The following is a 26,148-nucleotide window of genomic DNA, read 5'->3' on the forward strand; positions in this document are numbered from 1 at the left end:
GGGACCTGCCCCCTCACCTGCCCCGACCGCAGCCGGCTGCGGGGCCGGGACCCCCGGCAGTTACGGGGCAGAGCCGGGACGTCTCAGCAGCCCCAGCCCCTCCGGACCCGCTGGCCGGGGCTTTTCGCTCCGTTTCAGCTACAACCTGCAAAAAAACCCCCAGCGCAGAAACCTCGCCGGGAGGCTCCCGCTTCCCAAGGGCTTTTGAGCCAAATTCCTGCAATTTTGGGGCCGGCCCCCCCCCCCCCCCCCGGGGCAGAGCCACCCCAGACGGAGAAAGATGCACCTCATCGCCCTTAAAAATCTGACACCTTTTATTGTCCCGTGCCCCAGGATCCTCCGAACAGTCGAGCAGAGGCGGGTGAAGCCGGCGGCAGGCCCGGCCCCCGGGGTCCCGGCCGTGGGGGGGCCCCCGGCCCAGGACAGGAGGGACGACAGCGGTGAGGAACGGTGCGGTCTCCGTCGTTAACAGTTATCAGCAATATTTTAATTACATGACAAAGAAAACCGGTAATATATGCTGCTAGGTGAATATATATTTATATAATAAATCCGTAAGTTAATAAAGTAAATAGGAACCTTCTGGATTTCATTTAAATTTTAAAAGATCAGGCTTTTTTTTTTTTTTTCCTCCTTTTTTTCTCGCCTTTTTTTTTTTTTTTTTTTTTTTTTTCCTTTTTTTTCCTTCCCCCTAAATTTTTGGTCCTCAGAAAAACCTGCTCCAAGGTTGGAGGGACGTGCCGGGGAGGGGGCTGCGCTGGGGCGAGACCCCCCGGCCCCGAGCCGGGTCAGAGGGGCCGGCGCTGGCTCCGCAAAGACCCCGTTCGGATTTTCTGCTACGGAGAGGCATAAATTAAGAGAGGGCAGAGGCAGGGCAGGAGGTGGGGGGGGGGGGGGGGGCTCCCTTTCAACACGCCGGCGGCCGGCCCGTGTTGTCAGTTGAAAAAATAGAAGGGGTTTATATTAAAAAAAATAACCATCTGAGCCAGAGCTGCCGGGCGCGCGCCGAGGCTCCCCGCTCCCCTGCCGAGAAACCCGAAGCGACCAAAAGGTGAGACGCCCCCCCCCCCCCGCCCAGGACCCCGACCCTGCGCGCTGCCCCCCCCCCAGCCTGGCAGCCCGCCCTCCCTGCAGAGCAAAGTGGAAAAAAAACCAAAACAAACCAAAAAAACCAAAACAAAACCCCGAAATAAATCATTGCATAGGTACGCGGTCGGTATAACAGGCAGTAACCGGATGGTGGGGCGGCCGCGGCTTTTTCTGTGATCCCCCCCTCCCTGGGCTCCCCGGGGAGGGGAGACCCCGCGGCCGGAGGGAGAGCCGGTGTGCGAGCGTGGATGCAGAGCGCGGGGAAAAAAGAAAAAAAAAAAGAAAAAAAAAAAAAAGAAAAAAGTTAAACCAACAACGGGGGCTTGGCTCCTGCCGGGAAGCGCCAGCGCTTGGTGCCGCCGCCGCCGCCGCCGCCGCGGCGTCGTCGGGGCTCAGAGGTCGCTCTCGCCGTAGAGCGCCGTGGAGAAGGACTTGTAGTCCAGGGCTCCGGGGACGGCGTCGGGGCCCTGGTAGGGGGCCATGCGGGCGATGCAGTACTCCGCCTGGTCGGGGGGCAGCTCTCGCCGCAGCTCCTCGGCCGTGATGTAGTTCTGGGGCGGGGGGGGGGGGGGGAAGAGATGAGCATCTGGGGTGGACCGGACCCCCGCCCCGGGGTGCCGGGGCCGTCACCCTTCCCAAATCCGCTCCCAAGCGGCACGGGCGCGCGCCCGATCCGCAGGGAGCGGTTCCCAGCCGCCCCGCGGCGCCTCACCTTGTCCCCGGCCAGGACTTTGAAGGAGGCGATGACTTGGTCAGCCGTGTCCGTGTCGGTGGTCTCCCGGGACATGAAGTCGATGAAGGCTTGGAAGGTGACGATCCCGCTGTTGTTGGGATCGACGACGCTCATTATCCGGTTGAATTCGGCGTCGCCCTGGAGGGAGGGGGACCGCGGTGAGAGGAGGGCGTGCCGGACCTTCGCCGGGCTCCCCGGCGTTCACCCACCGGTGCCTAATTCCCCTCGCTCGCCGGGACTGGCCCGAGCCCACCGTGAGACCCCTCCGCTGTCTCAGCCGCGCGGGGAGGAAACGTCCCGAGTCCTCGGGGATCGCTGCGGCACGAACGAGGCGCCCGGCGTCGTGCCCAGCCGTCGGCACCGGCCCCCTCTGGCCCCCAGCCCTCTCCCACCCCGCCTCGCGGCGAGCGCCGGCCCCGGAGGTTCGCAGCGACGAAAAGAAGATGGGAAAGGGGAAAAGGTGGGGAAAAAAAAAAGGGGGAAATAGCAGATAGCGTACCAGGCTGCATCCCGTGGAGATAAGGAGAGCTCGGAAGTCATCGGTGTCCATGCTTCCCGTGCGCTTCTACTCCGAGAGGGTGAAGAGGAGGAAGAGGAGAGAGCGCCGGCCACAGAGGGCAGAGACGGAGAGCGCATGCAGAGACGGAGAGGAAGAGGAAGGAAAACCCAGGAGGGCAGGGAGGAAGGGAGGAGAGAGAGAGGCAGAGATTCAGTTAAAGGAGGCGTTTTGGCAGTCGACAGGGTGCCGCGGAGGGATGGGGGAGGGAGGTCGCAGGGGAAATCCAGCACGGACGCGGGCGGTGGGGCGGAGGAGCGTGGAAGGAGGGGGAGGAAGACCACAGGATGGGGAGGAAGAGAGAAAGGAGAGAGGTGAATCGCGTCCCTGGCCGCGGGGCAGCGAGGCTGGGTACCTGTCGGTCATTCTCCACGTCGTATCCCAAGCTGATGAGGCAGGCTTTGAACTCCTCCGGTCCCAGGGCACCGCCGTGGTCCTGCGTCGCAGCACGGGGGGGAGCCGCGCCGGCCGTCGGACGACAGCGGAGGCGAGGCGGGGGGAACGGGGGCCGGAGACACGCACCGGGGGGGGGGTGGGGGGGTGGAAGACACGCTGTTAGCGGAACGCACGCTGGCTTTGCTGCCCAGAGGAGGCTGAAAGCCTCCGCCACGTCCCGGGGCTGCGCTCCCCGAGGGGGGCTGCGCTCCCCGAGGGGGCTGCGTCCCGGCACCGGGGCGGGGGAAATCACCCCGTGGGTCTTGCTCCTCTGAAAGAGCAGCAGCGGCTTTGGGGGACGACGACGAGGGCCGGCGCGTCAGCCCCCTCTGCGCACGCCCCCCCCCCCTCCCCCCCCCCCAAGGAGGTGCCGACAGCCGAGACGCGAAGGCAGGTTTCGGCAGCCCAGCGGCAGCACCGCCCCGGCGCGCTCGAGGTCCCCCGGTACCTTGTCGAAGTGGTTGAAGGAGGCCCTGAACTCCTGCATCTGCTCCTGGCTGATGCCCTTGGCGTCGCGGGTGAGGATCTGGTTCTCCACCTCGTTGATGGTGCGGGCGATGGTGGTGAGGAGCTGCTCCCAGCCCACGCGGATGTGCTGGCGGGGGGGGGGAAAGAGGTGCGGTGAGGGTCTCGGGGAAGGGACACCCGGCTTGCCGAGCTGAGGCACGCCGCCATTTGACGTCGGCTCTTGCTTAAGGCCGTCAGGGAAGCAGGGGTCACTGGGTGGGGAAACAGCTACCGGTGATACCCCCAGCGCCCCGGCTCCCGAGCCCGGGCTTTGCAAAGAAGGGACAGAGCACCTCTGGGTGTCACCGAATCCTCCGGGCGCACCCCGACGCCCGGAGGAGAGCGCCGAAGGCTGGCTCAGCTCTACCAGGAAGGGCCAAAACCTCTCCCTTCGCGATCCCCGAGTCCGGGCGGGCGAAGGGCACCCACCTCCATGGTGTAGTTGGTGTGCTTGTTGTCGAAGATCAGCGCCTCCTGAATGAGCTGGTGCTGCTGCTCCAGCAGGTCGATGTTGGGTTTGTAGTCCACGATGCTCTGCTCGTATTGCTTGAGGTGGTTGAGCTGGTCCTCCAGCGTGCCGTTCATCTCGATGGAGATGCGCCCGATCTCCTGGAGGCGGGGAGGGGGGGGGGGGGAAACCAGCCCAGCGGGGCCGGGTCAGGGTCGGGCACGCGAGGAGCGACGCCATGAGCTCTGAACGGACCCAGCCGCCCGCCCGTGGCTGACGCGAGGCGCTGACGGGTGCTAGGAAGCACCAGCACGAGCCCCGGGCTGCACCGGGCTGATTTTATCAACGGATTCATGGCTTTCCGTTCCTTTCTGGAGTCGGGGCAACGCAGACGCAGGGCAGCTCTCACTCCAAAGAGAGGTCCCAGGGCTGCGGCTCTGCCTTCCCCAGCCCTCTGGACGGCAGATGGCACTCCCGCTCCGGTGGAGCCCGCCGGCCGCCGGGATAACCACCGCCAGCCGCCCCTCGGGCGCCGACCGAGCCCTCACCTCCATCTTGGTCTGGATCCAGGGCCCCACGATGTTGGCCTGGCTGGCGAACTGCCGGCGTAAATGCTCGTTGGATTGCTGCTTGCTCTGCTCGTCGAGCAAGGCATGGTCCCTCTTCGGCACCAGCTGCTGGACCTGCGAGGAGAACGGGACGGTGCTGGAAGACCCACGGGCGCACGTGGCAGCCGGGGACAAACCTTTGCCAGGGCTGTGGGGACCGAGGTATTTGGGAAAGGCGGCTGCGGAAAGGCACGGCCGTGAAACCCACGGCGCTCCAGGCACAACGGGAAGGAGCTTGTGGAGCAGCCGGCTGCGGAGGGAGCAGGAGCTACAGCCCCACAGAGGAACCCTTCGCGATTATCCGCTGGCACGCTAACAGACGGCCTCGCGGGCGCTTGGGCTACGCGTGGTGCGGACGCTGGAGGAGGCACTTACCCGTTCCCACTTGGAGTTGATGATCTGCGGGGTGACGGAGGTGTAGGGGTTGTTCCCAGAGAGCTTGATGCTGTTGAAGTCCGCGATCCGCTGTGCTTCCCTCTGGATGCCCAGGATGGCCTCGCGCTCCTTGTCGGCGTCGGGCAGGGTGGACTTGAACTGGTCGTGAGCAGCGATGAGTCCCTGCAAGGGGCCGGGTTAGAGCCGGGGGTCAGGTTTGGGCAGCTGCTTTGAGAGCGGTTTGATACCAGCTCATCCTTCCCCCCAGGAGAAGCTCCCTGGATCTTGCAGAGCCCAGAGCTGGCATGAAAAATGGCCGAGAAGCCATCTCAAAACAGGAGACAAGCGTCTCTGCAGAAAGCTGAAGGCTACAGAGCCTTCGCACCTCTCCTCCCGCGGCCTCCTACCTCGATCTCCTCGATGGTGTGGACGATGAACATGTCCTGAAGGTCTTCCATGGCGCTCTCCATCCAGTTGTTGAAGGGGGCCGCCCTCTTCGCGTACTCCAGGTGCAGCTCGTCGATCGTTTCCAGCTGCTTCTCTGTTTTCTGCACGTGGCCGGGAGCGAGTTAGGAGCGGAGGAACCCACCCCCCCACGGCGGCCCTGTCCCCTCCGTCCCCACCCGGGGCAGGGAGCCAGCAAGGAGACGGGCTGCGCTTACCTCGAGAGCCTCTCTCCTGCTGTGGGTCAAGGAACCCAGAACATCCCACTGGTCGCAGATCTTCTGGCACCGAGCGTTCACGCTGGGCGAGTCGTAGTAATCCAGCTCGCTTTAGCAGGGGGAAGAAACGCAGCGGGGTGAGGATACGGGGGGCACAGAGGTGGGGGCTGGAAGGGACCAAGAGAGCCGCTTCGGGACGGGCTAAGCTCCCCCACGTCGCTCCCGCCCTGCTCCATCTCGCGGCCGGCCGCATCCCGAGGCAGGGACGCGCTCGGCTACGAGCGGCCCTTCCAGCAGCTTTCGGAGCCCCCCGCCGAGGCGGCGAGCGGGGCGAGCTCTGCCGACGGCGGCGCCGGGGCTCGTTGAAAGCCCAAGCGCGCACAAGACCGGCTCCCGCCTGAGCCGCCGCGCCTCCCCGGCCCCCGCCTGGCTCCTCGCCGCGGCGTTTTCCATGCTCCCGAGCCGCGTGTCCCTGTTTCCCGGTTGTCGGCGACTCGAGCCGCTGGAATAAGGGCTCCATTCATGGCTTCGCCCTGCCTTTGGCTTTCAGTGTACTAATTGTGTGCAAGTTTATCTGACTTGGGAAAAAAAAAAAAGAGCCGGGCTGCCCGGGCTGCCTTACAATAACCGTATTCTAGCAGCGGAGAAAACAGGAGGGGGAAGGGACGGGCAGAACAATAGGGGCACTGTGCGGAGGAGGCAGCCGCCGGCGCAGCGCTCGGAGGTGAGCCGCGGCCCGGGTTTTGCCGGGAGACCCCCCTGATACGAAGGGTTTCGCAGAGAGCAGGGGAGGAAGGGGCCGAGGCGCAGCGCGCCCCGGGGCGCGCCGACGTACTTGAGCTCCTGCGCGATAGCCGCGATCTGCTCCACGCGGTCCTGGTGCGCCGCCAGGTCGCTCTCGAAGGCTTCGTGCTTCCTGATGAGGGCTTTGATGTCCGACAGGGTGGCGGTTTCGTAGTCCTTCTGCTTCAGCATGGCCTCCTTGCCTAGGGACAGGGGAGCGAGGGCCGTCACCTCCCCGGCGGGGCTGACACTTTGTCCCCCTCCGTACGCGCTGGGAGAGGCACCGTGGCGAGTCCTCCGGCTTGGAGGAGGCCACCCGGCCGGCATCCCCTCGAAAGACGGACCCAAACGAACAGCCTTCCCCCCCCCTGCCCAAGCTCACAGGCATCCAGAAACCCTGAAACAATGAAGAGCCTCTCTGAGACGTGCTGCCAGGGGTCTGCTGCCCCCCCCCCCCCGAGAGCAGCACCAGCTCAGGGACAGGGACCCCGGTCGCTCGCACCAGCGGCTCGCCGCCACGTCGGCCCCGCTGCTGCGGTCCACGGCGCGGACAGTCCCTCCTGCTCCTGGAGGAGCAGGGCGGCTTGCGGATTTTAAAAGGGCCGAGCTGCTTTCCAAGGGCTTCGTCGCCGTCAGGGTGACCCGCCTTTGATGGACCCAAGACCTCCCCCGGCCCCCCGCCTCCGAAAGGTGCCCCCCCCCAGCCTACTACCTTCGGTCCAGGCCTCGTGGATGGAGGCCTTCTGCCTGAACTTCTCAGCCAGGTGGTCGAGCCGCTCCAGCCGCCTGATCTCGTTCAGCAGCCATTCCTCGTAGCCCTTCTCGGCTTGCTCCAAGTGCTGCCAGCCGTTATTGATGTCCTGGGGAGAGGGCAGAGGGCCTCGGGCTCAGGGGGCTGGCCGGGGTGGGCAACGGCTGCTCTTCTCCCCCACCTCCTCCTCATCACCTGTCCACCGCCGCCGGCAGCAGGTCCCCTCCTCCCCACGCCGATGCCAACGGAGGCACGCGCCCCTCTGAGACCGTTTTGGCCGCTTTGGGAGCCCCGTCTTACATCAGCCCAGGTTTTGGGAGAAGCTGAAGAGGAATCCACCCCCAAAACCCCTCTGGGAGCACAGGGGAGCAGCTCCAGCTCCGCTGCTCTCAACCGCGGCCTTAGGAACGGGTGGGACCCCATCAGCGTGGGTACCCCTTCCCACCCCGGGATCTCCCAGCTCTAACCACCCCCCCCCCAGCCCCGGCGCAGGATGCTCGAGGAGCTGCTCACCGAGACCATCTTCCCCTCGGAGGGCATGAAAGCAGGTCTGTTGCTCAGCCGGAGCTTCGTCTGCAGGGTGTTGAAGTTGATCTCCAGCTGGCATTTCTCCTGCACTTTGGGGGGCTTGTGGACGCGCCGGTAGTCGCGGAAGTCTTCCAGCTTCTGCTGCATCTCCTGTATGGTCTTCTGCGGGCTGCGGTCCTCCAGCCAAGGGATGGTGCGCTTGATCCACTCCAGCAGCTGTGTGTGTGTGGGGGGGAACGGGATTTGATGGGCGGGAGGCGGGGAGCGGCAGAGGGAGGCCAGTTTTAGGGGGACCGCATCCCCCCAACCCCGCCGGTGACGGGGCGGCCGGGTGGCTTACGTCGGAAGCGAGTTTCTCGTAGTCTTCCATCAGGTGCTCGTTCTCCTGGTTGACGGCCAGCACTTTGCAGATGCGGTTCGCCGCGGTCTCGGCCTGGAGGGGAAAGAGTAGCACGAGGAGGGATTCAGAGCCGCGGAAGGCTGCGGCGCCCCAACCCGCACGTCCCCGTTCCAACCGGACCCGTTCTGCCGGAGCAGCGCTCCGACCAGCCTGGGGGATTTGGGAGCTGCCCAGCATCCCCCTCCGGCAGCCCGGCTGGGTGGGGGGGGGGATCTCCGGGCACCGCGCAGGGGAGACGCAGCCTGGCCTCGAGGCTGCGGAAAGCCGGGTTCCCCGAGACCCTCGCGGGTGACTTCCAGCTCAGCTCCAGCATCGCCACCTCCGCACGAGCATCGCAGGTCAAACCTTACCAACGGCTTCGCGGACGAGGCAGACTCGGCTTTCGAGTGCCGGAGCCCCGAAGCGCGCGGCCACGCCGAGCGTGGCCACCATCACGAGCAAGACCCGCGCTGCCCCGGTGTTTTTCCTTCCCTGCTCTCTGTCCGGAGGCGCGCTGCCCTGCCGGGGTCTGGCGCTGCTTTGCACGGAGCAGGAGAAAGCCCGTCACATCCAGGCTGCTCCTCTTTTTTCTTTTTTTTTACCCATCTCTAAGCACCATCCTTCGGTCTTCTGCTCTTCCATGAAGGCAGATCCTCTCTACACTGGCTGGGAGGGTGAGGAGGAGGCAGAAAAGATAAGCCTGGGGGATCGAGTACCTTGGTAGGCAGCACAGAAAGAGTCCAAGAAGAGGAGTTGAAAGCCAGACATCAACAGAAATAGTGGAGAGGGTCTACAGAAGGATGGGGAAGAGGAAAAACGAGTCGCCACGGGGGAAAAGTAAAATAAATAAATAAAAAGAGAAAAGCTAGGCATCGGAGGCCTGAAACCCAAGGAAAAGGCAGGAGGGAGACGGGACGCGGCACCGGGCTGCTCCTCCCGCTGCCCCGGGTGCGGCTTAACCGCGTTAGCCACGCTCCCCGCCGAAGCCGGGCGCTGCCGCCTCCGAGCTCGGCGCAGAAGAAAACAGCACATGTTCCCGGAGGCAATCGAGGCCAGCTGACGAGGAGGGCATGCCGGCCGGGAGCGGACCAGCAAGAATAAAAACCACCGGCCAGGCTGGGATTTGCAGCCTTCCAGACGCAGGCTGCTGCTGCAGGGGGGTTCACGCAGCCAGCTAATTAACCCCGACCTTCGTTAACCATCCCGCAGCCGCCCGTGCCGAGGGGCAGCCGTCCTCGAGAGCTCGGCGCCGGCCACGCTCGGGGCGGGGGGCTCTGACCACAATTCGGCCGCGCGGATCAAGACCCGGGTTGCTCCCGCACAAGCTGAGGCTCAGGCTCTGCCCCAGCTCTTGGCACGCCGACGGCTTTCCCAGCCACCAAAAGGCTCATTTATTTCCCCAATCCCTCCGACTAGCACAAAACGGTAACTGCTGATCTGCCCGAAACAGCGATGCCTCTTAGATGCACAGGCTGCGCTGCCAGCCACCCCCGCTTTGGGTCTAACGCGAGGCGTTTAGGAAGGAAGGAAAGGAAAGGGCAGCTGAGCGACGGCGCCAAGCGGGGAGGTAGGGCAGGAGCCCTCCCCAGGCACCCCACGGTGACAGGCAGCGCCCCGACACGACGACAGATTTCACGCCTGGCTCCGAGCGCTGGTCTAACGAGTCTCCCTAACGAAGGTCTCAGACTGGGCTGGAGGGAACACCGGCCCCCCTCTCCCCAAGCCCTCGGGTAAAGCTGATTTAAGACGTTGCCTCGAGCTCTCGCAAGCCCGGACTGTGCCGAAGGGATGCCTCAGAAACCCAGGTCGTGGTGCAAAGCCGGGACTCGGGCTCTTCTTGGTTTACCCAGGTTACCTCCTGCCCCGTACGGTGACAAAAGCCCAGCTGCGCTAAGCCTGGAAAGACTTCTCCAGCGCAGGAGCCAGCCCGGCTCTCCTCCCGGCCAGGGGCTTACGCTTTGCCCTTCTCCCGAGTGAAGCGGAGCTAAAGCCGGCCCCGTTTTTACGTTTCCAGAAGCCGTGCAGCAGCGCAACAACCCTCGGGAGACCGAAGGTCCGATGTTAGTAGCGGCTCGACCCAAGCGCGCAGCTCCACCCGGCAAAGCTCACCTTCTGAGCACCCGAGAAAGCGTGGTAGAAGCAGGAAACGTATGTCATGATGGCCTTCTCATCGGGCCTGAGAGTGCCTACAATATCTGCGCAGAGAGAAAGGGAGGAGAGAGGGTGAAGAAGCGGCACAGGAATCCTCAACCCCCCTCGGGCATGCAGCGGAGGGGAACAAGCGCTTGCTGGGGCCTGGGATCCAGACCAGGGCTGGCCGACGGGGTTATTTTTGCTGCTACGCTTGCCCTGCTTAATAGCTCAGCCTCTTGCAAAGTGCTGAGGCTTCGTTTCGAGATAGAGCTGAGCTCCCAAGCCTCACGGGGCAGCTCCAGGAAGCTCCTTTCCGCCCCAGGTTAGTGCCGGGCTGGTGCTCTGCCAGCCCCTTGGCCCAGCTGCGCTGGCATCGCATTTACAGACAGATCTGGGGAAGCCGAGCAGCTTTTTTTTAAACCCATGTGAGCGAGCTGAGGTCTGGTTCCCAAGTCAACAAGAGACAAAACGGCCATCTGAAAGAGAAGTCGCGTGAGTGTAGGATGCTGCAGTCGGAAATGTTACAGCAAGATGGACACAGCCGCCTCCGGTACCTTCTGAGCCCCAGAAAAGGCATGGTAGAAGCTCGACACATAGGTCATGATGGCTTTCTCGTCGGGGCGAGCTGTGTTGACAATGTCTGCAAGTGAACAACAAGGGTCAGACTGAGAGGGGGACGTTCGCCGCCTCTGGCGCGAGCCAGGCTCGCTCTCCACGCTCTGCCTAGGAGCCAGCTCCTCTTTAGGCTGGAATCCCACCAACAAGCAGCTCTTAAAAGCCAGATAAATACACCTGTACGGGCAGAAGCGCGTTGTTAAATACAGTCCCCCGATGCTAAACCACCCCCCTCCCCAGCTCCGGGCGAGGCTGGCCGCCGGCACGCTTCCTTGGCGCCCGAAGGAGCGGATCTTCCGTCAAGGACCTGGACGTTTACGGCACACGGACGGCGTCACCCTTCGGCGGCGCGTTACAGCTCGAAGCACCCGGCGAGCTTACCCTCTGCATCCAGCATCTTGGGGATGTCCAGGTACTTCTCCGCCACCTCGAAGGCGTTGTTCAGATTCGTCACGGGGTCGTCCTAGAGAGAGGAGACGAGCTACTGAAGAGGGCTGGTGTCCGAGGGCTGCGGGGAGCACCGACGCCTTGCTGAGGCAGTTAAGCAGACGGACGGACGGACGGGACAGCCACGCTTCTCCGCCAGCTCAAAGCTCGGTTTTTAGAGGAGAAAAGCAGCAGGGAAGAGACTGTGCTGCCGCCGAGTTTTACCTTTCGGAGTTTGTCGTATTCGATGAGCTCCGGTCTGTGTCTGTGGATCAAGGCATTGAAAGCAAGACCGTCCTTCCAGCTGCAAGAGAAGAGGGGAGAGTGAGATCCCCGCGCCAGCACGGGGCTTAAATTCACACAGAGGGGTCCCCCGCCATCCCCCTCGTCCACCCCTCCCCGATTCACTAATTTACAGTAGAAGGGCCAAGACGAACCGCGCGTCTTCCTCAGACCCTGGAAAACCCCTCCTGGAAAGGCAGCCCGGAGAAGGGGCAGATATTTCAGGCGTAACCGCAGAAAAACAAAACAAAACAAAACAAAACAGCAGGAGCTGCGTTTTCCCCTTCCAGCCGTGCCGAAAGCTTCGCCACCGAGTATTTCAGAGGAGCCTCGAAGCCCAGGGGAGCGGCACTAACGCCTCCCGCAAGCGCGTGAAGGGGCGGCTCTCGGAGCCGAGGCGGCCGCCGAGGAGGGCTACCTGATGTGGAAGTTCTGCACGTTGACGTTCTTGTAGGGAGCCGTCTTCCTCTGACACCACAGCAGCAAGCCCTCCTTCGCCGAGGTCTCTGCAAAGGGACACGGCAGCTCACGAACCAGCCGGAGCAGCCTTGCCCGCAGGACCGGAGAGGGGATTCGGCGTGCGATGCCGCCTGCGGCGCACGTATCCTTGGCCCCTTACCTTCCACCGAGATGTCCTGAATGGCAAATCGGAGGATAATGGTCCAGATCATGCCCAGCGTCATCTTCGCGTTGCCATCGACGATCTCTGAAAGCCAAAGGGAAAAAACGGACGTTCAGCTCCCCGCGGCCGGAGGCAGCCGACGTCCCTTCCCACCTACAGCGTAATTCCAAGGGGTGCGGGAGCAGGGAGCCAGCGGGGAAGGTCTGCGGCTCTCCAGCGCCTCATCGGGAAGCCGAACGCTAGGGCTGCCCCGCGAGCACATCCAGAGAGACACCCGATTGCTTCGCAGCTCGCAAGGACAGGCCGGGAGCTCACGGCGTCTGCAGGAGAGCAGGACGCCCGCGAATGCCAGCGGCAAGCAGGCAGGCAGCACGAGCAGCTCCTTCCCCCCCCAGTTCCCCGCTTTGCCTTCGGGGGCGGAGGGACAGGCAGGAGCTGCCGGAGCAGCACCCCGGAGCCCAGATTCGGGCTCGCCACCCAACCCGCCCCACGCTTCGGTTTCGCTGCGCGCGTTCGTCTGGTACGTCGGAAGCTACGAGACGATCCTGAACGCGCAGCTCGCTCTTCGCCCACGATACGTCGGATCCTCGCCCTGCGTCTTTCGTGACCAAGTAAGTCCAGAACCAGAGCAGGCGTCCTCCAGAATAAACCCAGTTTCCAAACCCAGTTTCGTGATGTTAATGCCCAGCTCCGCCTCTGCCGGACCTCGTGCCGGTCGCATTTTCGGCAGGTCCGGACGGTGACCCGCCGCGTCCCCAGCTGATGGGACAGCTCGTTTGACCACCGAGGAGAACCGAACCACGGTTCCCGAGGAGCTCGGGCTCCCACCCTGGCCGGGGAGGCTGGAAGGTATCTCCTTGAACAAGCAGATGCGACATTTCTCATCCCCTGAGCAACCCAAGCGCTTGTTTTGGGGGGGGGGAGGTTGAGGGATTAGGTCAAGATACTGAAGGAGCAGTTTCCTGCAGTGACCGTTCAGCTGACGCGTGGGAGACTTTGGTGGATAAACGGCTGTTGTAACCACCACCACACCCTCGCATCTTGTGTTTTAATGCGGCACCAGTTGGAACACGCACCGGTTTCGGGAACAGGCAGTCTTCCCCAGCAGGCAAGCGACGCCAGCCGACAAGACTTCAAAGATGTAACCTCGGAGCGAGCCGCGGTCTTCCAGCCTATTCAAAAACTGGCTCTGCAAGGTGAGCCGCTGCCAAACGGGGCCCCGTCCCCCGCAAAAACCGCCCCGAAGCTCCGGGGCAGCCCTCGGGCTTCGTCAGCGGCGAGTAAATCCGAAGGCGAGCGGTCCCGGCCGCTGCGCGGACCGGGAAATCCTCTCCCCCAGCCCCGGGGAGGAGCACGGAGACCTCCGAGCAAGGTGGAGGGGGAATTAAATCCGGCGTCGAACCCGCTTCTCTTTAGCTGGCAGGCTCCCGGCTCGCAGGAACGCAACGGCGCCGCGTCCTCTCCCGCGTCAAGCCGGCCGTTTGCAAGGCGAACCCTTCGACGTCCACGTGTTCGGTGCAAAGGCGACGCCGAGGCCGTTCCCCAAGGCAAAGGACACGCTCCGCTTCGTTTGCGACCGGAGAAAAACCGAAGTGAAGTTGTTTTCTGCTCCGTTTGACCAGGTTGTTTTTCGTGGGGACGGACCCAAATCGACACCAGCTGGGGCAGGGCCGGGCGAGCTGGCCCGGCCCCGGCGAACCCCGCGACTGAGGAAAATCAGAGATCCTCATCTAATGGGAGGAATTTTGTTTTTGAAACCATAACACTTCTCCTGCCAGTACGAACACTGGGCGAGGCTCACAGGGAACAGCGGGCAGAACGACTTGGAACAGCGCAGATGCAAATATTTGGCTTTTCTGGAGATTTTTTTTTTTTTTTTTTTTTTTTTGACCCCATCGCCGACGGCAATCGGTCAAGGCCGCAGCAGGTACCCGCGCGATGAGCCCTGGAGGAAGCCGAATCTTCAACCCATCGCCAAACCTCCCTGCCCGCAGGCTGAAAATCAACCGAAACACCCTGGGGTGGCTCCCGCAGCCTGCCCGGGGCTCGCCGCAGGAGAGGGGGAGTTCACGCCTTGCCTAGCAAGCCTCGCTTCGTCCGGGCTTGGGGCGCGGGCTGGAGGGAGACACGCTTTTCTGACGAGTCCGGCAAAACCACGTTGCGCAACGGCTTCCCTGAAATGGCATTGACCTTGGAGAGGGAGACTGAGCCGCCCTTAATCCCCGAGCTCCAATGCAGCGAGCGGCGCTCGCCTGGCACTTCCCGGACCGCATGCAGGGACTCCCCCCGCGGCGGCGAGACCGTCGGCGCCTCCCAGCTGACTCAACCGCGGACCGGTCAGCGGCCGCAGCGATAAACCCACGCCGACACCTCCGCGGCGAGCTGGGTACGCCGCCCAAGCGCCGTGACTCACCCGCTGCCGGGGGCGTGTAATACCGCCCTGAAAACACCAGCCCCGCCGTGCCCGCCGCCGTAAGTCAGGCAAACTGCAGGCAGGCGTGGTCGGCACGTCGTTGGGGTGCCAGCGCCGGGCCCCCGCACCAGCTCACGGCGTCACGCTGCGGGGCAGCGGGCAGAGACCGCGGGTCGCGGTGACACGGAGGAGCCGGCGGTGACACGGAGGAGCCGGTGCCGGCCGGCAAGCCTTCCCGCTACGCAGCGTGGCCTGGATTGGGCCACCGAGACGTCCAGACTCACCTTCAGCTCCTATAGAGACCAGCTTGACGCCTTTGCTGGCGATGAAATCGAGGGCTTTGTTCACGTTGTTGATTTTATGCACTCTCATTTTTCCCCGCTCCGGCTTTGGCAATCGTTCCCCTGGAAAGGAGAAGCCAGCGGGGTTCAAGCTTTTTGTTTAAGGTTAATAGCGAAAGAACATCGAGGAGGACGAGCGTTTAGAGGCGAGGCCACGGGACAAAAGACTTCCTTTGAGGTATATTTGCACATCCAAAGAAAAATTAAGACCCCACCACCGTCCCCAAACGCGGCTTTATAAAGCTCGCAGGGACTCTTCCGCGCATTACGAATAGCGCGGGTACACGGGACGTCGACGGTGACGGGTAGGAGGGACGGGAGGCCGCACCAACACGTCCTGCCCGGCAAAAATACGGCGCGGGGACCGACCTGAAATCACCTCCAGAAGCAGCATGAGCTTGAGGCCGTCGCGGAAATCCTCGTCGATGTTCTCTATCTGCGTGCCAGCCTTCCGCAGGTGGGAGTTGCACCAAGCCGTGAACGTCTGCGAGGAGAAGGCAGGGAGGAGGACGGTCAGACCGGGGACCGCCGAGCTCCGGAGAAGCCACCCCCTCTCCGCCCCACCTCGCCGTGAACCCATGCACCGACACCCCCCCCCCCCCCGGTTTTTTCGGGGGCCGTACTCACCGCGTCCCCCCGGGCTGGCCCTGCTTGTCCCCATCTCCAACCGCTCGCCCCGAGCCCGCCTCTCCCCCGCGCTGTTGTCAAACCCCGGGACTAAAGTTTTAGCGCGTTGTTTTGCAGAATAAACAGGGAAAGGGGGACCCCGCCGGCACGCCGTGACGTCTGCCGGGAACAAAAGCCACCCCGCGGCACCGGCGGATCCCCGGCTCCGCTTTCTTTCCGGCGGGCCGCTCGCTGCGGAGACCCGCGGGGGGGATTCGCCCCACGAAAGCTTCCGGGCTCCGCCAAAGCACAGCAGGAGGAAGGATGTCCCGGCTGGCAGCTGCCTTGCAAAACGGGCAGCCAGCCCTGCCCACCCACGCCCCGCGAGCCCCGGGAGGGTTTGCAGTAACGCCTTTGCCAGCGAGGGGAGAGGTTTTTCCGCTCCGTCCCCCCTTCCTCGGACGCTCGGCAGCAAATATTTGCTGGCAGCGGCTGGCGAAGGTCAAGACGCCGAACTGCAAACAGAGCAGATTCCTGCGCCGAGGCTTTGGGATGCGTCTCGGACTCCCCCGGGCGCGGGGCCTTATTCCCCGAAGGGGAGCGGGCATTTGCGTGCGTTAAAGGTGCTGCCGGCTCCCAGCGCTCCCGGTTTGCAGCCGGGGCTCCCCTGCAGACCCCGGCCCCGGGTAATGATGCACCGAAGCAGGTTATTTCCCGCTGCTCCGCCCGGAGCCGTGAGCCCTGCCGAATCACGGCCTGAATCCGCGCTCAGGCTCCGGATTCGCGCTCGTAGCTGCCGGCCCCTCGGCTCCGCGGAGCAGCCGTGCTCGGGGTGGGGGAAATAAACCACCGTTAACCCAAGCGGCAAAAGTTTACGCCGGGAAAGTTTACGCTCCCCGCTCTCCTCCCCCCCGCCCGCGGTCCAAGATGGTTGCGAACCCACTGGCCACGATTCGGTTTCGGATGGGCCCGTCGCCGGCTCGGGGAGGGTGACCCGGGTTCCCCCCCGCCGCCTCCTTGCCGCCGCGGCACGGCCGGGCGGTTGAACGGGGAGCATTGTTCGAGGCAGGCTCCTGGGCTGCGGTGAGCTCACGGCCGGGGAATGCTGCAGTGACAGCTTTTAACGAGCCATTCATCCCACCAGGACCAGGGGGAAGCGGTTTCGCCCCCTCCCCGGCTCGGGAGCAGCACCGCCGGCTGCAAAGGGGTCAGGCGGCAACGATCGTGCTAAGCCGGGTTTCGGTTAAACCCAGACCAGGCCGGGAACCAAATCCGGAGGCGGCTCCGAGCCCCTCCGGCACGGAGACCCCCGAAGCCGGCGGTTTGAGGAGCAGGGCTCGCTCCACCCCAATATCTGCTTTTAGGGCAGGTTTTTCGGAGAAGAAACACCCCCTGGCCGCCGCGGTGCCGTGTCCACACAGCCGAACGCCGCAGGATCCGTGCCCGCTTCCCACCCGAGCCGGACGTCGGCTTCGCGGCGTCAGAAATACAAACACGCCAGGATTGACCTTAAAGAGGAACGCGGGGTCACCTTCACGGGGGAAACGCGGCGGCTCTGTTTGCTAAAGCCGTTTTTGCAGCCCACGTCCCGGCGGAGAGACCGGGGCAGCCTGGGCGAGCTCACCTTCACCGCAGAGAAGCCGCCCCACGGCACCGAGCGCGTGCCAGGCAGCCCGGTGGCTCGGAAAAAGTCACCTTTCCTACCCCGGGACCTTACGGTTTGGCATTTCACGCGCGCTAGGTCGCCTCTCTGACTTGCCCCGGGGCCGGCGGCGTGGCGACCTCGGCATCCCGGCGGCAAGGAGAGCGGAGATGGCCGTATAAGGGCAGGAGAGAGGTAAATCCCCAGCCGGCGAGGGTGTTCCCGGGCTGCTTATCAGGACCTCGCGCCTGTCAGACGTCCCTGAACAACCGCTCAGCAATGACAGCCGTCACACGCCGCTGCATGCCTCTGCCAGGCGTGTCCGGGTGTTGTCGCCGAACCAGGCGAGCTCGCCGGAGCTCGCCGCGATGCCAGCTGGGGGAAACTCGACGGAGAGACCAGCTGCGAAGCGAGCCCCGGCACGTGGAAAAGGCGAGTCAAGAGCTGAATCACGCCCGGCGTGGCAAAACCCACCCGTACGCAGCTGCTGAAAAAAAAAAACAAAACCCAACACCGCCAAACCGAGCGTAAAAACAGGAACAAAACTCCACCTCCGAAGGAATTTTTCCACTTTACATTTGGAGTGATTCAGCCCCGTCGAGGCGCTCGCTCGTACGGCTCCGGTTTTGCGAGGATGCTGCTCTGCGTAAAAAAGCATTAAACCGTGCGGCGCCGGGGCCGAGCCGCTGCGTGATACATATCAGGCTGCCGCTGCCGGCCGAGGAGCCGTCACGGCCGGCCACGGGGACGGCTGCCTTTCGGCACGCGGCTTCCCCGGGGCTTTTTTGAAGCCGCCCGGCGTGCCGAGCCGACGCGCCGCAGCCCCCGGGCTCATCCGCAGCCCCGGCCGAGGTGTCGTCGTCCCCGTCCCCCCCCCCCCCCCCCCATCGCTGCGGCGGCGCCGAAAACCGGTGCAGGCAGCCCGTCCTTGTTTCCGAAACACTATGGAAACAGCCGAGGAGTTAAAAATAGTCGCAGAAAGCAATAAAAAGCCTTCGAGCTCTCCCAAAACCTCCCCAGAAGCTCGTTTCCTCAAAAGATGACAGATCTGTTCCAGGTCCCGCGAATTTCTTTTCCTACGGCTACCGGGCAGCCGCGGCACCGAGTCGGGTGCTGTTTGCCGAGCTGAGCCCTCGCTCTCCCCCCGCGTCCCCCCTCTCCCAACCAGGGGTACCCGGCGGCACCCCCGGAGCCGAAGCTTTTACCCCGCCCCCCCCCCCCCCCCCAAGCAGGCCAGCGCTGAGATGCTCGGAGCCCGTTAGCTAAAACCCCATCAAATCGAGCCCAAAAAGCGGTTCGGGTGAGGGCGTCCCGCTGCATCCGGCAGCCTCGGGACGGAGGCGAGCCTAGCCGGCCGAGATGAGCCAAGCCTAACGAAGCCGGCCTAAGGACCGGCGGGCGGGTAACGAGCAGCTTTCCCGCAGCAATGTGTTACGAATAAAAGTTACTAAAAAAGGAGATTCCACACATGCTTCTGGAATTTCCTTCCCACGGAGGCGCTGGAGAAACGCTTTCCAGGCATTGTATCAAAGCCGCCTTTGTCGGGGAGGAATAGGTGGCCCCGCACCTTCCCCGGGCGCCGAGCCCGAGCCAACCCCCCCCTCGGCGGGGGGGAGACCTCCCCTCAACCCCACCGAAAACCCGACGGTTTCCCTCCAATTTTACGCAACGCCTGGAAACCTTGAGAAAACAGGGGAAGGGAGGAGCGCGCCCGGCGAAACCCGCCTCGCCTTCCCCCCCCCCCCACACCCCCCCCAAATCTGGGGGGCTTTCGGGGTAGGGGGTGGGAGTGGGGAGAGGGGTTCATCTGAGCCCGTCTTTCCACACAAGCCAAATTCGGCTTCGAAAAGCCGTCGCCGTGCCGGTCGCGCCAGCGGGACGCCGGGCGGGGGGGGGGGGGGCTGCCGATGGGGGGCTGCTTGCCGGGGAGGGGTGGGGGGCTTTTATTTTTCACCTGTCAGCCCGCAAGCGCCACCGGGCAGCATCGGCTCTGCCCGGCGCAGACGGAAACGATCCCGGCGGATTTTTGCAGCCTCCCTTCCTTTTAAGGCAAATACCAACGCGGACTTTAGACCGACTCGAAAACCTGACCGAAATCCTCTCCGCTGTCCTTCGGGGGCCGTGGCACAGGCTTTGTTTGTTTACTCGGGGAAATTTATGGGCAGAACCCTATCGGTATTTTTCCATTAGGTCACCACCGACAATAATCTGTCCTAAAAAAAAAAAGGAAAAAAAAAAAAGGAAAAAAAAAAAAAAGCATCTTTATTTAGAAGTCTACTGGAATAACTTTTTTTTTTTTTTTAAATTTTAAAATAGCGTCTTCTCGCCCGCGAGCGCTTTCCCCGGCGAGAGGGACCTCGATCGAGGCGACCGCGGAGCGATGAGCCCGGTATCGCCGCCGGTTCCTCTGGAGCGGGGTTGCAACGAGACCCCTCGCAAGCGGCCGGGCGCTTTTGGTCTCATTTCCAAGGTTTTAAGCAAAAAAAAACAAAAACAAAAAAACCCCAAACTATCCAAAAACCATCCAGCCCGGGAATAAGCACGGCCGGCCCGAACGCAGCCACGTGCGTGGAAAGGGGCAGCGGGTCCCCAAGGGCTCGGGTGGGTAACGGGGGGTCGGGGGGGGTCCGGCAGAACCCAACGTACTGGGGCAGAGCCACCGCTTCGGCCGCGCCGCCTCCCCTTCGTTAGGGCCGCCAAGGGGAAGCTCGTTAGGGCAGGAAATCGTTCCTGCGCCCCGGGTTATCGGCCTGCTCTCGAGACGTCGCGGAGACCAAAACAAAGCTCCGGGAGAAGAAACAGGCATTTCCCAACGCGTCAGGAAGGCGGCCGAGGGACCCGTCTGTATCAGCCCCAGCCTTGGCTGGCAATTAGCGGGACGGCTAATTACCGTCTCTAACGGCTCAGCTCGACGCTGAAGCCGCTTTTCCTAGGAGGAGCGGCAGCCCCGGTGCTCAAGCGGAGGGGGGGGAAAAAATTACCAAAAAAAAAAAAAATCAGGAGAAACGAGGATTTTCTCTCTGGATGGGGAGAAAAGGGATGCCGAGGAGCAACGTCTCCCCTCCTTGGTCCTGCCTTCGTTAGAAGGGCGTCGTTACCGGCCCGGCCGCCACCGCCGGGCTTTGCCTTTCGGGCGGTGACACCGCCGTCGCATCCCGAAACGCCGGGACACGGGCGGGCAGCCACCGGCCCGGCACAGCCCGGGTTTGCTCGCGACTCGCCGGGCGTCTCCAGTCGCTCGTCATTTCCCTCGTCGTGGGTCGGGTTGGTTTTTTTTTTTGTTTGTTTTTGGGTTTTTTTTTTTTTTGTTCTTTCTAATTTGCTGCTACCGGACGGGCCGGGGGGAGGCCGGACCATGGAGATTCTCCTCATTCTTTTCCCTTATTAGGCTGTCGGCTCAACCGTTTGGGGAGAAAGCAGCTAACTCGGAGGAGGACGGCGGCAGGAAGCAGCCGGGGGAGGCACGGCCCCCCGCGGCAAACCCTCGCCGGGGTCCGGCGTGCCGCAGCCCGGAGGCCGCTCCGATTTTTGAGGGTCTGGGCCGGGGGGTGGGGGGGGACACACACGGGGGGACGGAACACACGGTAAAGAGGCGAAATTCCTCTTGCTCCGGGGCTGGGTCCGAGCCAGGGCGATGCCGTCGGCTCCGGCGCCTCCGTTTTTAGGGGAGATAAGGGTGCAGGTGAGTCAGGGCCGGCGGGCGCACCCGCATTCCTGCGAGGATGAGGAGCTCCGCGCCGAGAGCCGGCACACCTCGAGCCGGGCGTTGCCTGCCGTGCAGCGGCTCCGGCCCGGCTCAGCCGGGAGTTCGGCACGTCCAAATATTCGGCACGTCCAAATATTCGGCACGTCCAAATATTCGGCACGCACGAGCTTTACGGGAGGTTTTTCCAGCGGTGCGTTTCTAGGGCTAAATATAAGCTCCTGGAAGAGCTCGGTCCGTTAGATCACGGGAAACGACAGGTAATTTCTCTGTCCTCTCCGGCGCGGCCGGGTCCGGCTTCGCTGTATCCACCGGTTTCCTCCCCGAAAACCAGGCGCTGCCGTTACCCTGCCCGAGGTGGGAGGAGAGGCTCCGACGCGGGCTGCAAACACGCCAAAAGAAAAGGGGGGGAAAAAAGAAAAAGGGAAAAAAGCAGAGAGAGGTTACCAAGCCAAAGGGCCAGACGGAGGAATTAACGCCCGTTTATACCACCGACCGGCAGCCCTCGTCCTGGCACTGCCAGAGGGGCGCCGAGGAGGAGCACGGGGCGCGAAAAATCCTCGTTTCCCGATCCCCGGTCGTCGAGTCCTCCTCGTTAGGAAGAGCCGTCGTGTTTGGGCGCGGCGGAAAGCCCTGCCGGAGCGTTTCCCCGGCTCTTTGCGTAACCGGGGCTCCTGCCCAGCGGGTCTGCGTCATTAAACAGGCATTAACGTGCCGCCACCACGGCCAGGTAAGTAATCTGCCGTCAAGGATACAACTTGGGATTGAAAAATTGCCTCAGCGGGATTAAGTAGGTGGATTATTTTTAAAAAAAAAAAGAGAGCCAGGGAGCCCGAAAGGGGCTTAAGCGCGGGAGAAAAACGTGCCCGGCCCCAGCCATCGGGACGAGCACCTTTATACCATCGCACCGGGAATCGCCGCGGGAGTTTTACGTACGAGCTCGCCCACGTCAAAAAAAAAACTGGGGGCGAAGGCAACGCGGGGTGGGTGGTGGGGGGCTTTTCCACGCCTCCGACGCCGGGAAAACACCAGCGACGGGCCGAGGGCGAGGAAAGCGGGGACGCAGAGAGCGTCTTCCTCCAAAGGAGGGTTTAAAGGCGAATCCCGCTCCGGGCACGGGCCCGAAAGCCGCCGTGCAGGAGCCGGAGGGAGCCGAGGATGCCGAGGATGTTTTCCGAGGAGGTGGTGGAGGGCTCTCGGGGCCAGATGTTTTGTCTTTGGAGAGAAACCAAGAATCCAGCGGGCAGCGGAGAAGCGGCCGCTCCTCCACCACGTCCGCGCTCTCGGGGGAGGCGAAGGGGGAGCCCGAGGCGAAGCCACAGGCGACCCTTTCCGCCGCTCCTCGCCGCTCGTCCCCATGGCGGGCAAGGCGCCAGCCCCAGCCCTCGGCCCGGCCCCGTTAACGGGCCGAAGGTCGTTAAGCAGCACGGGGCAGCCCGGATCCGACGAACCTGCGGCGGGTACAATTAAACGAGGGACGCACGAGACGATGCTGCGAGAAGCAGGCGTTCGCCCCGCGGGACGAGCGCCTCCCGAACCGCGCTCGTTATCGCCCCGCGGGCTCGTTATCGCCCCAATGACCCTCAAGGACGCTGTATTTTCGCCGAGTTATTTTTCCAGTACCGCCAGCATCGGAAGCCGGGAGCGCGCACCTCTGTTTAAGGCCGCGCGCCGGCACCGATTCCCCTTTTTTTTTTTTTTTTTTTTGCCCCGGCGTGTTTGCCGATGCCGGGAAGGACGGACGGACGCCGGGAAGGACGGACGCTAGCAGATCGTGTCCCGCTGTTCAAGCCACATAGCTGAGATTCCAGAGGAGAAACCCCAGGGACTGGACACATACCAGCAGCAAAACCGCAGCCGTTGGGATGGCTCCGCACCGGCACGCTCCGAGCGGGAACGTCCCCGTCCTTCCGCCCCGGCTGCCTTTCCCGCCGCGAGGGAGGGGACGAGGCCTCGGTCGTGTCCGTTTCAGCGCAGCAGACGTTTAAGGGATCCGAGGCTTGAAGCTCGCCGCCTCCTTCCCTCTCCAAAGCCAGCCCCGGCCGAGCGGGATGTTCGGCATGCCGGCAGCTTCCCCCCCACCCCTCCCCAAGATCAAAAAGACACAAAACCGCTCCAAAAGAAGTAATTAGCTTGAAGACGAGCGCGCTGGTCCTTCCGACACCCGCAGAGGAACCGTTTCCAACGCCGTCTCTTCCTCCTGTGAGGATCAGGACTGACTTCGAGCCTCATCCTCGCCTTCGGGGAAGCCGGGATGTACGGGGAAGCCGGATCCCCAAATTCCTGGAGTCGCAGGCGGTTTTCCACCCCGGGCAGCACGTCCGCGCCCGTCCCCTCGCCCGAGGAGGAGAAGACGAAGAGCCGCTGCGGAGGCGAACTCACCGCCGGCTGCGGACGGAGAAGGGGAGGACGGAGAGGGGGACGGCCAGACCCGGGAAACGCTTCCGACGGGCCGGGTGCCGAATCGGGGCGAGGTGTGTGTGTGGGGGGGTTGCAGCCTGCTAATTAGCCAGCCCTCCGCCCGAAGCCGACGAGGCCTTGCCTTTGAACCAGCTGGAATTTATAACCACTGGCTTCGAGTCCAGCGCTCGTGAACCTCATCCATCTGCCGGCGTGCCGGCTCACCCGCGCTCGGCAGCTCGGGCTGCGAGCCACGGCGCGATTCACCCCCCCCCCCCCGGCCCCGAGACTAAACAGCTCCGCGACAGTTCTACCGAGCCGCGCGTCGGCCAAAACCCTCTCTAAATATTGTGTCTCCTTCTCCACGTGAGGCAGGGAAACCCGGCGGCAGCTCAGCCCCGGCTCCTCCGGACCCCCAACGGCCACGGCGTCCAGCCCCGCCGCGGGGAAACTCCGGGCGTTTAGCACCAACAGACCCAAAAGCTCGTTAAAACCGAGGCCGACAGCAAAAAAAAAAAAAAGTACGTTATGGCCCCAGACTCGCTGGGAAGCGGCGGGTTGGGGCTGGCCGCAGCACCGCTCCAGGGAGGAGGAGGAGGAGGCCTGGCACGCGCTTCCTTCGCCAAAAATTATGCCGTTTAGCTGTGATGTTTTGGTTTTCTTTTTTTTTTTTTAAAAAAAAAAAAAACAACCCAGCGTAACTATGGCAACAGAAACCCAGCGTTCGCATTTCTGAGTTTATACAGGTGTCCGCACCGGCGCGGCGACCCACGCCGCTCCTCCCAGCCCGGGGCGGGGTGGGGGGCGGCTCTGCCCTTCGGCCGGCCACGTTCCCCCTCGGCCGGCTCCTCCGCCTGCGGGGTCTGAAACGCCCTCGGCGAACCCCGCTCCCTCCTAAATAACCCGCAATTAAGGCAATTAAACACAAACAGCAGACAGCCACCTCGCTGCCTTCCTGCAAACGGTCTCCAATTATTAACCAGGAGGAAGGCGGCGGCAGGCCAGAGCTCCCGGCGCTTGCCGGAGGGAAGGGTCCCGTCCCTGCCGCGGCGAGCGGGCTTTGCCGCGCCACGATGCCCGGCGCAGACCGGAGGGTCCCAGCGTTTGGGTGCGGGGCGGGTGAACCCCCCCCCCCCAGCCCCGTCTCGCCGAGACCCCCAGCGAGGCGCTGAGCGTGCCGGGAGCGTCGCCCTCTCCCTGCGGCGCCTTTCGACCTGCCCCTCCCCGCCGCCGCCTCTCCCCCAGTGCCCTTTCATCCTCTCCCTTATTTCCCCATTCCTGTCCCAGGGAGCGGATCCTGCTCCCCGCACGCTTTTACGCCCCGGCTCCGGCGGGGTCTCGCTCCTCCGGCCGCCCCGCGGCCCACGCTCCGGCCGAAGCTGCCCACCGGAGAGGGGGACGGGGGATTTTTCCGAAGCCGGGCGTGGGGGGAAGGCTGTTTTCTCCACAGCCCCCCACCCCGGGACCCTCGCCCCGGGGCGGCACCACCCCAGAGAGACCCTCAGAGCCAGGCTTTGTGCCGGGCTGCCCGTGCCAGCCCCCCAAAGCGCAGCCCCCCGGGGTCCCCCAAAGGTCTTCCCCCTCACCCGGCCCCACGCGCCCCCCAGTGCCCCAGGACCCCGTCACCCCTCCCCAGCACCCCCGGGTGTCTCCTCGGGGTGGCTCCCCCCGAGCATCCCCTGTCCCCGTCACCCCCCTCCTTCCCCACAGCCCCCCCCCCCCGTCGCTCCCCTCCTCTCAGAGCCCCCCCCCCCAGTGCCCTTATTTCCTACCGCAGGGTCTGCGGCACCCAGGCCACAGGGCCCACGCCCCCCGGGGAAGGGCCCCTCCAGGGCCCTCCGCTCCCCAGGCCCCCCCCTACACCGCTCTCCTTCCCCAGGGCCTCTCTCCAGGCCCACCGCCCTCTCCTCAGGGGCTCCCCCCGGCTCCCCTCGGGGCCTCCAGCGCCTGCTTCACCTCAGAGAGTCCCCCCACAACCCCTCATCTATCCCCACGGGCCCCCCCCACAGGCCCTGACCCTTCAGGGGTCCCCTCAGACCCCCCCCAGGCCCTGGGCCCTCAGGGGTCCCCTCAGACCCCCCCCCCAGGCCCTGGGCCCTCAGGGGTCCCCTGAGACCCCCACCCAGGCATTGAGCCCTCAGGGGTCCCCTCAGACCCCCCCCCCAGGCCCTGAGCCCTCAGGGACCCCCTGAGACCCCCGCCCAGGCCCTGAGCCCTCAGGGGTCCCCTCAGGCCCCACAGTCCCCCCCCAGGCCCTGAGCTTTCAGGGGTCCCCTCAGACACCCCCCCAGGCCCTGGGCCCTCAGGGGCTCCCTTGGGCCCCACAGCCACCCCCCCCAAGCCCTGACACCTCAGGGGTCCCCACAGCACACCCCCCCCCCCCCCCCAGGCCCTGAGCCCTCGGGGGCCCCCTCAGACGACCCCCCCCCCCCCCCCAGGCCCTGACTCCTCGGGGGGCCCCCTCAGACGACCCCCACCCCCCCCCCAGGCCCTGACTCCCTCGGGGGCCCCCTCAGACGACCCCCCCCCCCCCCCAGGCCCTGACTCCTCGGGGGCCCCCTCAGACGACCCCCCCCCCCCCCCAGGCCCTCACTCCTCAGGTGTCCTCTCAGACGACCCCCCCCCCCCCAGGCCCTGACTCCTCAGGGGCCCCCTCAGACGACCCCCCCCCCCGTCCCAGGCCGTGAGCCCTCGGGGCCCCCCTCAGACCCCCCGCCCCGGGCCCACCTTGCGCTGCTGCTTCTCCCAGGCGGGATCGAGGAGGAGGTCGCGGTCCCAGTCGTCCTCCTGGGCCATGTAGTCACCGTTGGGGCCGGGCCCGTTGCCGCCGTAGGAGTAGGGCTGCCCGGCGCTGTGGTAATCCACCATGGCGCTGCGATCGCTCCGCTCCGCTCCTGCCGCGCCGCCCGGCTCTGCGCCCCCGCCGCTGCGCATGCGCCGCCCGCCACGCCCGGGGGCACGCCCACCGCCGCGCGCGCATGCGCGCCCCGCCCCCCCGTACCTCCGCGCCCCGCCCGCCGCGCTCTCCCCGCCACCGCGCATGCGCCGCCCCTCAATAAGCGCGAAGGGGCCGGAGCCCTCCTTAATATTCATATCGGCGGCCACGCCCCC

General features: G+C 64.3%; 1 protein-coding gene across 4 annotated transcripts; it reads right to left on the minus strand.

Moving 5' to 3' along the window:
- Positions 1–1,169: 1,169 nt before the first annotated feature.
- ACTN4 (actinin alpha 4) lies at positions 1,170–25,948 on the minus strand. 4 transcript variants are annotated; one of them, XM_076360896.1, is made up of 22 exons: positions 25,765–25,948; positions 15,056–15,170; positions 14,630–14,749; positions 11,930–12,016; positions 11,729–11,816; positions 11,254–11,332; positions 10,984–11,065; positions 9,964–10,049; positions 7,816–7,908; positions 7,461–7,691; positions 6,909–7,056; positions 6,249–6,399; positions 5,414–5,522; positions 5,159–5,299; positions 4,752–4,934; positions 4,317–4,451; positions 3,750–3,929; positions 3,262–3,408; positions 2,734–2,814; positions 2,322–2,387; positions 1,802–1,960; positions 1,170–1,640 (listed from the first exon to the last, which is right to left on the minus strand). In XM_076360896.1, exons 1-22 carry the CDS (start codon positions 25,903–25,905, stop codon positions 1,482–1,484), a joined length of 2,781 nt encoding a protein of 926 aa, XP_076217011.1. In that variant the 5' UTR covers positions 25,906–25,948; the 3' UTR covers positions 1,170–1,481. The 4 variants fall into 4 exon arrangements, with proteins under 4 accessions (XP_076217011.1, XP_076217009.1, XP_076217013.1 ...); XM_076360894.1 differs by lacking the exon at positions 9,964–10,049 and adding an exon at positions 10,542–10,627; XM_076360898.1 differs by lacking the exon at positions 2,322–2,387.
- Positions 25,949–26,148: the final 200 nt, after the last annotated feature.

This window comes from Aptenodytes patagonicus, chromosome 32, assembly GCF_965638725.1.
Source record: "Aptenodytes patagonicus chromosome 32, bAptPat1.pri.cur, whole genome shotgun sequence".
NCBI classification, from domain to species: Eukaryota; Metazoa; Chordata; class Aves; order Sphenisciformes; family Spheniscidae; genus Aptenodytes; species Aptenodytes patagonicus.